An 18,918-nucleotide genomic window follows, 5' to 3' on the forward strand; every position below is an offset into this window, starting at 1 on the left:
GTATCAATGATCTTTGATCCTTCCGTATCAAATCTCTTCAAAAGCTCCTTGGTGTACTTCTGTCGACTTATCATTGTCCCCTCAATAGTTTGCTTAACTTGCAGTCCCAAGAAAAATTTAATTCCCCTATCATATAAACAACTAGGGAGTGGAGACCCTATGTTGGAAAGGAGACTAGGGAGTGGTGACCCTATGCCTAAAATAAAATAAACTAGAGAGTGGAGACCCTAGGTTGGAACAACGACTAGTGAGTGGAGACCCTATGTCTAAAATATCAACAATTAGGGAGTGGAGACCCTATGTTAGAAAATAGACTAGGGAGTGGAGACCCAATGTCTAAAATATCATCAAATAGGGAGTGGAAACCCTATGTCTAAAATATCATCAACTAGGGAGTTGAGACCCTATGTTGGAGAAGAAACTAAGGAGTGGAGACCTTATGTCTAAAAATAAAATGAACTAGTGAGTGGAGACAGTATGTTGGAAAATGAACTAGGGAGTGGAGACCCTATGTTAGATAAGCGACTAGGGAGTGGGGACCCTATGTTTGAAAAAACACTAGGGAGTGGAGACCCTATGTTGGAAAAGAGACTAGGGAGTGGCGACCCTATGTCTAAAATAAAATTAACTAGAGAGTGGAGACCCTAGGTTGGAACAATGACTAGAGAGTGGAGATCCTATGTCTAAAATATCAACAACTAGGGAGCGGAGACCCTATGTTATAAAAGAGACTAGGGAGTGGAGACCCAATGTCTAAAATATCATCAAATAGGGCATGGAAACCCTATTTCTAAAATATCATCAACTACGGAGTGGAGACCCTATGTTGGAGAAGAGACTAAGGAGTGGAGACCCTATGTCTATAAATAAAATCAACAACGGAGTGGAGACCGAATGCTGGAAAATCTACTAGGGAGTGGAGACCCTATGTTGGAAAATCAACTAGGGAGTGGAGACCCAATGTCTAAAATATCATCAAATAGGGAGTGGAAACCCTATGTCTTAAATATAATCAACTAGGGAGTGGAGACCCTATGTTGGAGAAGAGACTAAGGAGTGGAGACCCTATGTCTAAAAATAAAATCAACTAGTGAGTGGAGACCGAATGTTGGAAAATCAACTAGGGAGTGGAGACCCTATGTCTTAAATAAAATCAACTAAGGAGCGGAGACCTTATGTTGGAAAAGTGACTAGGGAGTGGAGACCCTATGTTGGAAAAGAGACTAGGGAGTGGCGACCCTATGTCTAAAATAAAATCCACTAGAGAGTGGAGACCCTAGGTTGGAACAATGACTAGGGAGTGGAGACCCTATGTCTAAAATATCAACAACTAGGGAGTGGAGACCCTATGTTATAAAAGAGACTAGGGAGTGGATACCCAATGTCTAAAATATCATCAAATAGGGCGTGGAAACCCTATTTCTAAAATATCATCAACTACGAAGTGGAGACCCTATGTTGGATAAGAGACTAAGGAGTGGGGACCCTATGTCTATAAATAAAATCAACTATGGAGTGGAAACCGAATGTTGGAAAATCAACTAGGGAGTGGAGACCCTATGTTACAAAAGCGACTAGGGAGTGGAGACCCTATGTTTGAAAAACAACTAGGGAGTGGAGACCATATGTTGGAAAGAAGACTAGGGAGTGGAGACCCAATGTCTAAAATATCATCAACTAGGGAGTGGAGACCCTATGTAAGAAACGTGACTAGGGAAGGGAGAACTATGTCTAAATAAAATCAACCAGGGAGTGGAGACCCTATGTCTAAAATAAAATCAACTAGGGAGTGAAGACCTTATGTTGGTAAAGCGACTAGGGAGTGGAGACCCTATGTCTAAAACAAAATTAACTAAGGAGCGGAGACCCTATGTTGGAAAAGTGACTAGGGAGTGGAGACCCTATGTTGGAAAAGGAGACTAGGGAGTGGTGACCCTATGTCAAAAATAAAATCAACTAGAGAGTAGAGACCCTGGGTTGGAACAACGACTAGGGAGTGGAGACCCTATGTCTAAAATATCAACAACTAGGGAGTGGAGACCCTATGTTATAAAAGAGACTAGGGAGTGGAGACCCAATGTCTAAAATATCATCAAATAGGGCATGGAAACCCTATTTCTAAAATATCATCAACTACGAAGTGGAGAACCTATGTTGGAGCAGAGACTAAGGAGTGGAGACCCTATGTCTAAAATAAAATCAACTAGGGAGTGGAGACCCTATGTCTAAAATAAAATCAACTAGGGAGTGAAGACCTTATATTGGAAAAACGACTAGGGAGTGGAGACCCTATGTCTAAAATAAAATCAACTAAGGAGCGGAGACCCTATGTTTGAAAAGCGACTAGGGAGTGGAGACCCAATGTTGGAAAGGAGACTAGGGAGTGGTGACCCTTTGTCAAAAATGAAATCAACTAGAGAATGGAGACCCTAGGTTGGAACAACGACTAGGGAGTGGAGACCCTATGTCTAAAATATCAACAACTAGGGAGTGGAGACCCTATGTTAGAAAAGAGACTAGTGAGTGGAGACCCAATGTCTAAAATATCATCAAATAGGGAGTGGAAACCCTATTTCTAAAATATCATCAACTAGGGAGTGGAGACCCTATGTTGGAGAAAAGACTAAGGAGTGGAGACCCTATGTCTAAATATCATCAACTAGGGAGTGGAGACCCTATGTTGGGGAAGAGACTAAGGAGTGGAGACCCCATGTCTAAAAATAAAATCAACTAGTGAGTGGAGACCGAATGTTGGAAAATCAACTAGGGAGTGGAGACCCTATGTCTAAAATAAAATCAACTAAGGAGCGGAGACCTTATGTTGGAAAAGTGACTAGGGAGTAGAGACCCTATTTTCCAAAGGAGACTAGGGAGTGGTGACCCTAAGTCTAAAATATCAACAACTAGGGAGTGGAGACCCTATGTTAGAAAAGAGACTAGGGAGTGGAGACCCTATGTTGGAGAAGAGACTAAAAGGAGTGGAGACCCTATGTCTAAAAATAAAATCAACTAGTGAGTGGAGACCGAATGTTGGAAAATCAACTAGGGAGTGGAGACCCTATGTTAGAAAAGCGACTAGGGAGTGGAAACCCTAGGTTTGAAAAAAAAACTAGGGAGTGGAGACCATATGTTGGAGGAAAAGAGACTAGGGAGTGGTGACCCTATGTCTAAAATAAAATCAACTAGAGAGTGGAGACCCTAGGTTGGAACAATGACTAGGGAGTGGAGACCCTATGTCTAAAATATCAACAACTAGGGAGTGGAGACCCTATGTTATAAAAGAGACTAGGGAGTGGAGACCCAATGTCTAAAATATCATCAAATAGGGCATGGAAACCCTATTTCTAAAATATCATCAACTACGAAGTGGAGACCCTATGTTGGAGCAGAGACTAAGGAGTGGAGACCCTATGTGTATAAATAAAATCAACTAGGGAGTGGAGACCGAATGTTGGAAAATCAACTAGGGAGTGGAGACCCTATGTTACAAAAGCGACTAGGGAGTGGAGACCATATGTTGGAAAGGAAACTAGAGAGTGGAGACCCAATATCTAAAATATCATCAACTAGGGAGTGGAGACCCTATGTAAGAAACGTGACTAGGGATGGGCGACCTATGTCTAAAATAAAATCAACTAGGGAGTGGAGACCCTATGTCTAAAATAAAATCAACTAGGGAGTGAAGACCTTATGTTGGAAAATCAACTAGGGAGTGGAGACCCAATGTCTAAAATATCATCAAATAGGGAGTGGAAACCCTATGTCTTAAATATAATCAACTAGGGAGTGGAGACCCTATGTTGGAGAAGAGACTAAGGAGTGGAGACCCTATGTCTAAAAATAAAATCAACTAGTGAGTGGAGACCGAATGTTGGAAAATCAACTAGGGAGTGGAGACCCTATGTCTTAAATAAAATCAACTAAGGAGCGGAGACCTTATGTTGGAAAAGTGACTAGGGAGTGGAGACCCTATGTTGGAAAAGAGACTAGGGAGTGGCGACCCTATGTCTAAAATAAAATCCACTAGAGAGTGGAGACCCTAGGTTGGAACAATGACTAGGGAGTGGAGACCCTATGTCTAAAATATCAACAACTAGGGAGTGGAGACCCTATGTTATAAAAGAGACTAGGGAGTGGATACCCAATGTCTAAAATATCATCAAATAGGGCGTGGAAACCCTATTTCTAAAATATCATCAACTACGAAGTGGAGACCCTATGTTGGATAAAAGACTAAGGAGTGGGGACCCTATGTCTATAAATAAAATCAACTATGGAGTGGAAACCGAATGTTGGAAAATCAACTAGGGAGTGGAGACCCTATGTTACAAAAGCGACTAGGGAGTGGAGACCCTATGTTTGAAAAACAACTAGGGAGTGGAGACCATATGTTGGAAAGAAGACTAGGGAGTGGAGACCCAATGTCTAAAATATCATCAACTAGGGAGTGGAGACCCTATGTAAGAAACGTGACTAGGGAAGGGAGAACTATGTCTAAATAAAATCAACCAGGGAGTGGAGACCCTATGTCTAAAATAAAATCAACTAGGGAGTGAAGACCTTATGTTGGTAAAGCGACTAGGGAGTGGAGACCCTATGTCTAAAACAAAATTAACTAAGGAGCGGAGACCCTATGTTGGAAAAGTGACTAGGGAGTGGAGACCCTATGTTGGAAAAGAGACTAGGGAGTGGTGACCCTATGTCAAAAATAAAATCAACTAGAGAGTAGAGACCCTGGGTTGGAACAACGACTAGGGAGTGGAGACCCTATGTCTAAAATATCAACAACTAGGGAGTGGAGACCCTATGTTATAAAAGAGACTAGGGAGTGGAGACCCAATGTCTAAAATATCATCAAATAGGGCATGGAAACCCTATTTCTAAAATATCATCAACTACGAAGTGGAGAACCTATGTTGGAGCAGAGACTAAGGAGTGGAGACCCTATGTGTATAAATAAAATCAACTAGGGAGTGGAGACCGAATGTTGGAAAATCAACTAGGCAGTGGAGACCCTATATTACAAAAGCGACTAGGGAGTGGAGACCATATGCTGGAAAGTAGACTAGAGAGTGGAGACCCAATATCTAAAATATCATCAACTGGGGAGTGGAGACCCTATGTAAGAAACGTGACTAGGGATGGGCGACCTATGTCTAAAATAAAATCAACTAGGGAGTGGAGACCCTATGTCTAAAATAAAATCAACTAGGGAGTGAAGACCTTATGTTGGAAAAGCGACTAGGGAGTGGAGACCCTATGTCTAAAATAAAATCAACTAGAGAGTGGAGACCCTAGGTTGGAACAATGACTAGGGAGTGGAGACCCTATGTCTGAAATATCAACAGCTAGGGAGCGGAGACCCTATGTTAGAAAAGAGACTAGGTGGTGGAGACCCAATGTCTAAAATATCATCAAATAGGGAGTGGAAACCTATGTCTAAAATATCATCAACTAGGGAGTGGAGACCCTATGATGGAGAAGAGACTAAAAGGAGTGGAGACCCTATGTCTAAAAATAAAATCGACTAGTGAGTGGAGCCCGAATGTTGGAAAATCAACAAGGGAGTGGAGACCCTAAGTTAGAAAAGCCACTAGGGAGTGGAGACCCTATGTTTGAAAAAAAATTAGGGAGTGGAGACCCTATGTTGGAAAAGAGACTAGGGAGTGGCGACCCTATGTCTAAAATAAAATCCACTAGAGAGTGGAGACCCTAGGTTGGAACAATGACTAGGGAGTGGAGACCCTATGTCTAAAATATCAACAACTAGGGAGTGGAGACCCTATGTTATAAAAGAGACTAGGGAGTGGATACCCAATGTCTAAAATATCATCAAATAGGGCGTGGAAACCCTATTTCTAAAATATCATCAACTACGAAGTGGAGACCCTATGTTGGAGAAGAGACTATGGAGTGGAGACCCTATATCTATAAATAAAATCAACTATGGAGTGGAAACCGAATGTTGGAAAATCAACTAGGGACTGGAGACCCTATGTTACAAAAGCGACTAGGGAGTGGAGACTCTATGTTTGAAAAACAACTAGGGAGTGGAGACCATATGTTGGAAAGAAGACTAGGGAGTGGAGACCCAATGTCTAAAATATCATCAACTAGGGAGTGGAGACCCTATGTAAGAAACGTGACTAGGGAAGGGAGACCTATGTCTAAATAAAATCAACCAGGGAGTGGAGACCCTATGTCTAAAATAAAATCAACTAGGGAGTGAAGACCTTATGTTAGTAAAGCGACTAGGGAGTGGAGACCCTATGTCTAAAACAAAATTAACTAAGGAGCGGAGACCCTATGTTGGAAAAGTGACTAGGGAGTAGAGACCCTATGTTGGAAAGGAGAGTAGGGAGTGGTGACCCTATGTCAAAAATAAAATCAACTAGAGAGTGGAGACCCTGGGTTGGAACAACGACTAGGGAGTGGAGACCCTATGTCTAAAATATCAACAACTAGGGAGTGGAGAGCCTATGTTAAAAAAGAGACTAGTGAGTGGAGACCCAATATCTAAATTATCATCAAATAGGGAGTGGAAACCCTATGTCTAAAATATCATCAACTAGGGAGTGGAGTCCCTATGTTGGAGAAGAGACTAAGGAGTGGAGACCCTATGTCTAAGAATAAAATCAACTAGTGAGTGGAGACCGAATGTTGGAAAATCTACTAGGGAGTGGAGACCCTATGTTAGAAAAGCGACTAGGGAGTGGAGAACCTATGTTTGAAAGAAAAACAAGGGAGTGGAGACCCTATGTTGGAAAAGCGACTAGGGAGTGGCGACCCTATGTCTAAAATAAAATCAACTAGAGAGTGGAGACCCTAGGTTGGAACAACGACTACGGAGTGGAGACCCTATGTCTAAAATATTAACAACTAGGGAGTGGAGACCCTATGTTAGAAAAGAGACTAGGGAGTGGAGATCCAATGTCTAAAATATCATCAAATAGGGAGTGGAAACCCTATTTCTAAAATATCATCAACTAGAGAGTGGAGACCCTGTGTTGGAGAAGAGACTAAGAAGTGGAGATCCTATGTCCAAAAATAAAATCAACTAGGGAGTGGAGACCGAATGTTGGAAAATCAACTAGGGAGTGAAGACCCTATGTTAGAAAAGCTACTAGGGAGAGGAGACCCTATGTTTGAAAAAAAACTAGGGAGTGGAGACCCTATGCTGGAAAGGAGACTAGGTAGTGGAGACCCAATGTCTAAAATATCATCAACTAGGGAGTGGAGACCCTGTGTAAGAAACGTGACTAGGGAAGGTAAACCCTGTGTCTAAAATAAAATCAACTAGGGAGTGGAGACCCAATGTCTAAAATATCATCAACTAGGGAGTGGAGACCCTATGTAAGAAAAGTGACTAGGGAGTGGAGACCCTATGTCTAAATTAAAATCAACTAGGGAGTGGAGAACCTATGTCTAAAATAAAATCAACTAGGGAGTGGAGACCCTATGTTGGAAAAAAGACTAGGGAGTGGAGGCCCTATGTCTAAAAATAAAATCAAATAGGGAGTGGAGACCCTATGTTGGAAAAGAGACTAGGGAGTGGAGACCCTATGTCTAAAATAAAATCAACTAGACAGTAGAGGCCCTAGGTTGGAAAAACGACTAGGGAGTGGAGATCATATGTATAAAATATGGAAACTAGGGAGTGGAGACCCTATGTCTAAAATAAAATCAACTAGGGAGTGGAGACCCTATGTTGGAAAAGTGACTAGGGAGTGGAGACCCTATGTCTAAAATAAAATCAACTAGGGAGTGGAGACCCTATGTCTAAAATAAAATCAACTAGGGAGTGAAAAACCCTATGTTGGAAAAGCGACTAGGGAGTGGAGACCCTATGTCTAAAAAAATCAATTAGGGAATGTAGAACCTATCTGGAAAAGAGACTAGGGAGTGGAGCCTCTATGTCTAAAAATAAAATCAACTTGGGAATGGAGACCCTATGTAGGAAAAGCGACTAGGGAGTGGAGACCCTATGTTAGAAAAGAGACTAGGGAGTGGAGACCCAATGTCTAGAATATCATCAAATAAGCAGTGGAAACCCTATGTCTATAATATCATCAACTAGGGAGTGGAGACCCTGTGTTGGAGAAGAGACTAAGGAGTGGAGACCCTATGTCTAAAAATATAATCCACTAGGGAGTGGAGACCGAATGTTGAAAAATCAACTAGGGAGTGGAGAACCTATGTTAGAAAAGAGACTAGGGAGTGGAGACCCTATGTTGGAAAGGAGACTAGGGAGTGGAGACCCAATTTCTAAAATATCATCAACTAGGGAGTGGAGACCCTATGTAAGAAACTGGGAAAGGGAGACCCTTTGTCTAAAATAAAATCCACTAGGGAGTGAAAACCCTATGTTGGAAAAGCGACTAGGGAGTGGAGACCCTATGTCAAAAATAAAATCAGCTAAGGAGCGGAGCCCCTATGTTGGAAAAGCGACTAGGGAGTGGAGACCCTATGCCTAAAATAAAATAACCTAGGGAGTGGAGACCCTATGTTTGAAAAAAAACTAGGAAGTGGAGATCCTATGTTGGAAACGAGACTAGGGAGTGGTGACCCTATGTCTTAAATAAAATCAACTAGAGAGTGGAGACCCTAGGTTGGAACAATGACTAGGGAGTGGAGACCCTATGTCTAAAATATCAACAACTAGGGAGTGGAGACCCTATGTTATAAAAGAGACTAGGGAGTGGAGACCCAATGTCTAAAATATCATCAAATAGGGTGTGGAAACCCTATTTCTAAAATATCATCAACTACGTAGTGGAGACCCTATGTTGGATAAGAGACTAAGGAGTGGAGACCCTATGTCTATAAATAAAATCAACTTGGGAGCGGAGACCGAATGTTGGAAAATCAACTAGGGAGTGGAGACCCTATGTTACAAAAGCGACTAGGGAGTGGAGACCCTATGTTTGAAAAACAACTAGGGATTGGAGACCATATGTTGGAAAGGAGACTAGGGAGTGGAGACCCAATGTCTAAAATATCATCAACTAGGGAATGTGGACCCTATGTAAGAAACGTGATTAGGGAAGAGAGACCTATGTCTAAAATAAAATCAACTAGGGAGTGGAGACCCTATGTTTAAAATAAAATCAACTAGGGAGTGAAGACCTTATGTTGGAAAAGCGACTAGGGAGTGTAGACCCTATGTCTAAAATAAAATCAACTAAGGAGCGGAGACCCTATGTTGGAAAAGCGACTAGGGAGTGGAGACCCTATGTTGGAAAGGAGACTAGGGAGTGGTGACCCTATGTCAAAAATGAAATCAACTAGAGAGTGGAGACCCTAGGTTGGAACAACGACTAGGGAGTGGAGACCCTATGTCTAAAATATCAACAACTAGGGAGTGGAGACCCTATGTTAGAAAAGAGACTAGTGAGTGGAGACCCAATGTCTAAAATATCATCAAATAGGGAGTGGAAACCCTATTTCTAAAATATCATCAACTAGGGAGTGGAGACCCTATGTTGGAGAAAAGACTAAGGAGTGGAGACCCTATGTCTAAGAATAAAATCAACTAGTGAGTGGAGACGGAATGTTGGAAAATCTACTAGGGAGTGGAGACCCTATGTTAGAAAAGCGACTAGGGAGTGGAGAACCTATGTTTGAAAGAAAAACTAGGGAGTGGAGACCCTATGTTGGAAAAGAGACTAGGGAGTGGCGACCCTATGTCTAAAATAAAATCAACTAGTGAGTGGAGACCCTAGGTTGGAACAACGACTAGGGAGTGGAGACCCTATGTCTAAAATATCAACAACTAGGGAGTGGAGACCCTATGTTAGAAAAGAGACTAGTGAGTGGAGACCCAATGTCTAAAATATCATCAAATAGGGAGTGGAAACCCTATTTCTAAAATATCATCAACTAGGGAGTGGAGACCCTATGTTGGAGAAAAGACTAAGGAGTGGAGACCCTATGTCTAAAATATCATCAACTAAGGAGTGGAGACCCGATGTTGGAGAAGAGACTAAGGAGTGGAGACCCTATGTCTAAAAATAAATTCAACTAGTGAGTGGTGACCGAATGTTGGAAAATCAACTAGGGAGTGGAGACCCTATGTCTAAAATAAAATCAACTAAGGAGCGGAGACCTTATGTTGGAAAAGTGACTAGGGATTGGAGACCCTATGTTGCAAAGGAGACTAGGGAGTGGTGACCATATGTCTAAAATAAAATCAACTAGAGAGTGGAGACCCTAGGTTGGAACAACGACTAATGAGTGGAGACCCTATGTCTAAAAATAAAATCAACTAGTGAGTGGAGACCGAATGTTGGAAAATCAACTAGGGAGTGGAGACCTTATGTTAGAAAAGCAACTAGGGGGTGGAGACCCTATGTTTGAAAAAAAACTAGGGAGTGGAGACCCTATGTTGGAAAAGAGACTAGGGAGTGGCGACCCTATGTCTAAAATAAAATCAACTAGAGAGTGGAGACCCTAGGTTGGAACAATGACTAGGGAGTGGAGACCCTATGTCTAAAATATCAAGAACTAGGGAGTGGAGACCCTATGTTATAAAAGAGACTAGGGTGTGGAGACCCAATATCTAAAATATCATCAAATAGGGCGTGGAAACCCTATTTCTAAACTATCATCAACTACGAAGTGGAGACCCTATGTTGGAGCAGAGACTAAGGAGTGGAGACCCTATGTGTATAAATAAAATCAACTAGGGAGTGGAGACCTAATGTTGGAAAATCAACTAGGGAGTGAAGACCCTTTATTAAAAAAGCGACTAGGGAGTGGAGACCATATGTTGGAAAGGAAACTAGAGAGTGGAGACCCAATATCTAAAATATCATCAACTAGGGAGTGGAGACCCTATGTAAGAAACGTGACTAGGGATGGGCGACCTATGTCTAAAATAAAATCAACTAGGGGGTGGAGACCCTATGTCTAAAATAAAATCAACTAGGGAGTGAAGAACGTATGTTGGAAAAGCGACTAGGGAGTGGAGACCCTATGTCTAAAATAAAATCAACTAGAGAGTGGAGACCCTAGGTTGGAACAATGACTAGGGAGTGGAGACCCTATGTCTAAAATATCAACAAGCTAGGGAGCGGAGACCCTATGTTAGAAAAGAGACTAGGTGGTGGAGACCCAATGTCTAAAATATCATCAAATAGGGAGTGGAAACCTATGTCTAGAAAAGCGACAAGGGAGTGGAGACCCTATGTTTGAAAAAAAACTAGGAAGTGGAGACCCTATGTTGGAAACGAGACTAGGGAGTGGTGACCCTATGTCTAAAATAAAATCAACTAGAGAGTGGAGACCCTAGGTTGGAAAATGACTAGGGAGTGGAGACCCTATGTCTAAAATATCAACAACTAGGTAGTGGAGACCCTATGTTATAAAAGAGACAAGGGAGTGGAGACCCAATGTCTAAAATATCATCAAATAGGGCGTGGAAACCCTATTTCTAAAATATCATCAACTACGTAGTGGAGACCCTATGTTGGAGAAGAGACTAAGGAGTGGAGAACCTATGTCTATAAATAAAATCAACTTGGGAGTGGAGACCGAATATTGGAAAATCAAATAGGGAGTCGAGACCCTATGTTACAAAAGCGACTAGGGAGTGGAGACCCTATGTTTGAAAAACAACTAGGGATTGGAGACCATATGTTGGAAAGGAGACTAGGGAGTGGAGACCCAATGTCTAAAATATCATCAACTAGGGAGTGGAGACCCTATGTAAGAAATGTGATTAGGGAAGAGAGACCTATGTCTAAAATAAAATCAACTAGGGAGTGGAGACCCTATGTCTAAAATAAAATCAACTAGGGAGTGAAAACCTTATATTGGAAAAGCGACTAGGGAGTGGAGACCCTATGTCTAAAATAAAATCAACTAAGGAGCGGAGACCCTATGTTGGAAAAGCGACTAGGGAGTGGAGACCCTATGTTGGAAAGGAGACTAGGGAGTGGTGACCCTATGTCAAAAATAAAATAAACTAGAGAGTGGAGACCCTAGGTTGGAACAACGACTAGGGAGTGGAGACCCTATGTCTAAAATATCAACAACTAGGGAGTGGAGACCCTATGTTAGAAAAGAGACTAGTGAGTGGAGACCCAATGTCTAAAATATCATCAAATAGGGAGTGGAAATCCTATTTCTAAAATATCATCAACTAGGGAGTGGAGACCCAATGTCTAAAATATCATCAAATAGGGAGTGGAAACCCTATGTCTTAAATATAATCAACTAGGGAGTGGAGACCCTATGTTGGAGAAGAGACTAAGGAGTGGAGACCCTATGTCTAAAAATAAAATCAACTAGTGAGTGGAGACCGAATGTTGGAAAATCAACTAGGGAGTGGAGACCCTATGTCTTAAATAAAATCAACTAAGGAGCGGAGACCTTATGTTGGAAAAGTGACTAGGGAGTGGAGACCCTATGTTGCAAATGAGAATAGGGAGTGGTGACCCTATGTCTAAAATAAAATCAACTAGAGAGTGGAGACCCTAGGTTGGAACAACGACTAGTTAGTGGAGACCTTATGTCTAAAATATCAACAAGTAGGGAGTGGAAACCTATGTCTAAAATATCATCAACTAGGGAGTGGAGACCCTATGTTGGAGAAGAGACTAAAAGGAGTGGAGACCCTATGTCTAAAAATAAAATCAACTAGTGAGTGGAGACCGAATGTTGGAAAATCAACTAGGGAGTGGAGACCCTATTTTAGAAAAGCGACTAGGGAGTGGAGACCCTATGTTTGAAAAACAAACTAGGGAGTGGAGACCATATGTTGGAAAAGAGACTAGGGAGTGGTGACCCTATGTCTAAAATAAAATCAACTAGAGAGTGGAGACCCTAGGTTGGAACAATGACTAGGGAGTGGAGACCCTATGTCTAAAATATCAAGAACTTGGGAGTGGAGACCCTATGTTAGAAAAATAAGTAATGGAATCGATAATGAATTTAGACGAGAGGTATCCCTTTCGGGGAAAGGAAAGAAGGACTAATCTGGTGTATCTACGGATTTCAATGAACATTATATGCCTTATGGACCGTATGCCTGATCTGTGTAAACCGTCCGAATCTCATAAATTCATCACAACTTTTGCCTCGAAACCGAGAAACCTTGCCCAGGACTGTCAATACCAATGACTGTGAAGATCCTCTTTTCGATCAGTAGTGCCCTTTGCGGGTTTTCACCAGCTGAGCTCTCTCATTTATCTTCTCACCATCGCCTTATAGTGCCCTTTGCGGGTTTTCACTAACAAGACTCTCATTTTCATTTTCTCTGCTTGTCATCGCTTTATGGTGCCCGTGAGGGTTTTCACCAATAAAACTCTCACATTTTATTTCTCTCATTTTGGTGGCATCAGATCAAAATGGTTATATCTTCCAATTCTTGAACATTCTCGTTGATTGATCGGAAGGACTTGAAAATGATTTGGGTAAAAAGGATTTGAATTGAATTACAACTTTGGAACCTTTCAGGCGAAACCATCGCCGAACCATTATAACATCTGCCCTAGTTTTAACTTTTGGGGAAATGAGGATTTTTATTTTGGTGTGACTAAACCCTAAAGAGAAATTGCTTACATAACCTTTCGGAATCAAGTCAAACGTAGTTCGAGGAACTTGAAGTTATTTTTTGATTTTTTTGTTTTTATTTTCTCATTCTCCTTTTTTTTATTATTTCTTATTTTTCCTTTTTTCTTATTTGTCTTCTTCTTCTCTATTTTTTTAAATAACACATTCAGGTTCCAAAGATGGTAATCAAAGAAAGGTAATCGGCTTAAAGGGTTGGCAAAAAGGGTTAATGAAAGCCTTCATCATCCCAATCAGAGAACAATAATGCTATATATAGGATCAAATATAGTACCTTTGACTGCATCCGCATTGACAGTTGTTTCAGTGACATTTCCTTCGATGCTTCCTAGATACAATGCTCTCTTTTGGCAGTACTCTCATTACAATGTGTGGACCTTTCCAATTTGGAGCCAATTTTCCTTTAGCTTCTTCATGAGACGGGAGGATATGTCTCAAAATGAGTTATCCTATTTCAAATTACCTGGGCTGCACTTTCATGTTGTAGACACAGTCCATTATTTGTTGGTACAACTGCCCGTGGAAAATTGCGGCCAATCATTTTTCATCAATTAGAACAATTGTTCGATCATTTCTTGACCCAATCTTTGTCCTCATTCTCGGCTTCAACACTGATCCGAAGAGGGGGGATCTTAACTTCGTTCCAACTTTCTATTTATTTTCTTACAAGCCATATCTTCAACACATTATGCTTCTTGATTCATTATTTCGAGATCTGACAGTGTTTTAGGATCGAGGCATGAAGTCCGCAATCATGTCATGTTATTAAAATCTGCATCAACAAAACTAAAAAGAGAATAAGAAAGGTGACAAGATTGAAGAAAAGAGACATTCGTTAATGATGAAATATTTATTTCATTTGATTTTTACTTATTTTTAAAATTTTTAAAGATAGAAGGGTTTACATCATAAAGTAAGACAATAAAGTAAAACATTCGGATTACACTCTGAAATAATCTGGATGCAGAAAGGATAGCAAGACCGGCTACTGAGACTCCCATCTAATAGGGAACTTTCACGTTTGGTGACCGTTTTTGGCTTTTCTTCTATCTCAGCAATGGCTACAATGGCCTTCAGTGCCGGATCAAATACCTCATCTTCACAAATCATTCCGACCATTGGCCCGGTGTTATGAGCAGGCAACAAATTGTTTGTCACATCAGGAGCCTCTTCGTCTCGAAGAACGATTCTTTCAGCTTCAATCAAGTCTTCCACTACCCTTTTGGGGGTCTAACAGTCATCCGTACTGTGTACCACTGCTACAAAGTGGTATTCATATATAGCATCAGCTCGGTGCAAGGGGACTCAGGGTTCGGTAGGTTCGGGGCCACTGGCTGTAACAGATCTAACCTGATTAGCTTTTGGAATAAGCTTGAATATGATTTAACAATAAGGGTGAACTAATTCTTTCTGAAATGCTCTCTTGGGCGAGGATTGTATTGGGGAACATTTGGTTGGGGATTATATAGAGCTTGGTAAGGATGGGTATTTTTGGAAGATGGAGCTCGGTTTTGTGTATAATGTTATGGCCGCGTATAAGGTTGCACGTTCATCACCGCATAGGGAGGCGGTGCCACAGCATAAGCAGCATCTTGATGGGGATAATACTGTTGAGGGACCATAGAAAGCATATATGATTGGTTGAATGTCGTGCAGGCCCCCTTCGAGCTCGAAGCCATCATGGCTCCCTCTTCTCTCCAATTTTTGTTTATCAAACCCTCCAAACTATTCTGAGCGGCTTGTGATGTGGCCTTAAAGGTAACATGAATCAAAATTCAGCATGTTCTTAAATCATTTTTGACTATCTCCCCAGTTTTGATAGCCTCAGCAAACGGCTTACTCATAGTGGACATCATGTTCTGGAAGTAGTCCGCCTCTTGGGCCTGTAAGAAGACCGCAACAATTTATGCTTCGTCTGTTGGAGGCTTCACCCTGGTAACTTGCTCATGCCATTTGACAGCATATTCACAGAAACTTTCCGCAGTTTTCTTTTTTAACCTGGACACAAAGATCTCTTTTTGGATTTTTTCATCCTTGCTTTCTTTTGTTTTTCTTTCGCTCTGTGTTTTCTCTGTTATTTTTGTCACTGTTTTCTTTCTTTTCTCTTTTTTTTAACTCAATTTATTTGATGGCAATGATCGAATACGATGGAGATTGCCTACGTATCATGATGCCACATGAATTAGATCTTGCGTAGTTCGAGAAGATCGAGAATAAAGTACATAAGCGAACTCTCTTTTTATTGATTTTTTTTCCTTTGGGAATTTTTTAAAGGAGGACTTCTTAAAGGAGAAGAATTTTTTTTTTCTTTGCACAATCCACTAGACAGTGTAGATAGGGCTATTTGTTTATATATATAAATCAAAAAATAAAATAAAGTGTCAGGAGGTCTTACATGATGAAAGTAATAAAATTTGACGAGTACATAGTTCCTATTATCATTGTTGTGTAATGAACTCAACATTGATAACACATTATGCAAACTAATAAGGTAAAGCAACTGATTTATAATAACTAGCCATGAAATGTCTTCACAATTGAAGCCGAGATGAAATCTTATATTGTTGCACATTTGACCATATTCCCAGTGGTGTATCAACTGTGAGCAGAAAGAATCCAGTAGCGTGCCTGTCCAACTGATTTTTTTAAGTATGCATCTGCATTTTCTTTAGGCGTGTAACTCCTACGATCATCCACATAATAAGTAGCAGTTCCAATCGTAAAGATTACTGCCTTGGTGTGGCCTTGATTTTCCATTGATATGTCGTGTGTGTCTTTACATCTATCAATCCATTCCCACAGCAAAAGTTTTTCCTCATGAAGTCTTGAAACCTGTAATGTACCTGTTTTCTCCAAAAGTATGGGACAACTATACTCACCTCTCAATGACAGTAAAGTCCAGCACTTACGTTCATGTGTGAGTATCCACTGTTTGTGGAGAAAATCGTGTGATCTGCAGCTATCGTCTGTTGATCTAAGTGGTTGGCACCATTTTTGGGATTTCAAATAAATGAAATGCATTGGGGTGTTATTCCTTTTCCCCCATTTTTGAGTGCCAAAAGTTCCTGTCAAACAGGAAGTCGACCAATAAATCGGGCATATTTTGCTTGTGTGTGCCCTGTTTGAGCAGGTGGTCGTGTGATCTCCAGCATCCCTCTATGTTAACCATTTTTTGGCACCATTCTTGGGATGTAGTACTAATAAGGTGTGCTGGTGCTTTGTTACAGAATGCATCCAGTGCTCCCATATTCGAGTCCCAAAAGCCCAGGTCATGTATATTTGTGCCAAACCAATGCTGGGCATAATTCTTCATGCTTCCATGCTTGTGCCTACTATTAGTACACCTTCAAGGGACTGAGAATCAAATGCTAATACCACCCTTTGAAGTTGTAGCGAATAGTAGGACATGGATACAATATCATTCCTTGATGAAAATGCTGAGTTGCTCCATTGTTTGCATTGCAATTCTTCCATATGACCATTTGAATAGCACTGCCTCGTCCAAAAACTAGGCAATATGAGCAGACTGTGAGTGTGGACATCCGTTGAAACATGCCTATTATAGCTGCTTGCTGGGTCGATTACATTCCTTAACATAATGGAAACTTAAACATGAAGATTGTCATGCAAAAATTCCCTCATAATGCTGTAAAGACCTAGACAAATCTAGTGAAAAACTAGTGTTATGCTTGTGCCTAGCCCAGCTTCCCTCCCATTGGAATGAGTACTTACTACTAATACCACCAAATGGGAGTTAGGCAAAGGGTAGGGCATGACAACAGTATCGTTTCCTGCAAAAGAGAACACTAGGTTAATGAAAAATTGATTTTCCTACTTTCCAGTCTATGCCTGCCAATACTATACAAACAAGACATAGTGTTTCCATCATATTCCTTGTGTTGTATGTTGTTGTCTTCTCCAGTTGCTTCTGTGATTTCCGTTAGACACAAACTGTTATGCATTGACTTCGCCTGGTTTCCTGTAAGTGTTATTGGAATCATACTGGATAGTGTTTGCTTCTTGTGTTTGATTCTCTCCTTTTGAAAAATGATCACCATACTTTCCTCCATATGGATTTGACCATGATGATCAAGCATGTTCCCAAAATTCCTCCTGCCCCTGCTACTCCTTTCCTCGTCCCCTCCTAGGTTCTTGCAACCTTCACTCTTAGGTATGGACATTGTAATTTATCACTATTCGCAATCTTCCTCCCCTTGACATCCAGATCCCAGAAACCATGGCATTCCAAAGGTCCCGTGTCTAGTGCATAATTAGCAATGTGATATGCTAATTGGATGCCTTATCTAAGTGCGTGTGATAACTTCCCATTACAGCTTTCCATTAATTCGTTTATCTCCTCCACTTCTGCTGCAACTGTCCATGGTGTAGTCCACACCCCTTGTATCACATTATTGACCAACATCGAATCTGTATGTAGATCAGTGAGTATGTATTCATTGTCCACACAATACTTCAAAGCTTCCAAGATGGCCCTCACTTCAGCTTCTATATTTGTTCCTTCTTGGATTTCTTTGCCACATGCATAGACAACATTCCCCTCCTCATTTCTCAGAACATAACCAAATGAGCTCCTTCCTGGGTTTCCTTTCGATGCACCATCTGTATTCACTTTTATCCAGCCCTGATCAGGAAATTCCCATAGAACTTTAGTGTACTTCAACTTAGGAGTATACTGCTTCATCATGTTTATTAAATCTGGCCATTTGTGTGGGACATTCTGCATGCTTGGTTTTCTAAATTTCACCAGTGATTGAAGCATTGTTGAGATCTGGTATATCACCCTATTGACAGAAACTGGATCCCCACTAGGAACTTTAAGGAAACATGTAAGGCCAGATTTCAGTCTCAACAGAAAAACAACGTTTTTGCAAAAAAGAGAGTAACTACTGCTAAAGAACCTAGTCCCTTATATAAAACTCGTGTGATGCCTGCTTGGACAAAAAAAGTTCAGATTCATCCCTTTCCTCAGTACAAGGGACCCAAACTTATTTGGGTTCCTAAGTCTAACCCTTGATTTCCTTGTGCAGGGAGCAGTGAAAGGGAGCAGCCAACAATGGTACATAGATAGTGGTTGCTCGAAGCACATGACTGGAAGTACAAATGTTTTCTTTTCAATCAAAGCCCTGAAAGGAGGGAATGTATCCTTTGGAAACGACAAAAAGGGATACATTCTGGGAATTGGAAGAATTGAGAAGTCTCTTTCTCACTCAATTAAAAATGTGTACTACGTGAATGGGTTGAAGTACAGCTAGTTAAGTGTCTCCCAAATATGTGACAAGAAAAACAAGGTAGAATTTGTGTCAAAAACATGCACAGTCACAAATC

The 18,918-nt window shown here is 41.0% G+C and overlaps 1 protein-coding gene across 1 annotated transcript; it reads right to left on the minus strand.

Moving 5' to 3' along the window:
• Positions 1–17,872: 17,872 nt before the first annotated feature.
• LOC142168845 (uncharacterized) lies at positions 17,873–18,352 on the minus strand. The gene has a single exon (XM_075230008.1). The coding sequence runs from the start codon at positions 18,350–18,352 to the stop codon at positions 17,873–17,875; it is 480 nt and encodes a 159-aa protein (XP_075086109.1).
• Positions 18,353–18,918: the final 566 nt, after the last annotated feature.

The sequence above is a fragment of the Nicotiana tabacum genome, chromosome 14, assembly GCF_000715075.1.
Source record: "Nicotiana tabacum cultivar K326 chromosome 14, ASM71507v2, whole genome shotgun sequence".
NCBI classification, from domain to species: Eukaryota; Viridiplantae; Streptophyta; class Magnoliopsida; order Solanales; family Solanaceae; genus Nicotiana; species Nicotiana tabacum.

Bases quoted from the DNA above. Each gene is read 5' to 3' on its own strand.
- LOC142168845 (XM_075230008.1), bottom strand. From the start codon at position 18,352: ATGCTTCAATCACTGGTGAAATTTAGAAAACCAAGCATGCAGAATGTC.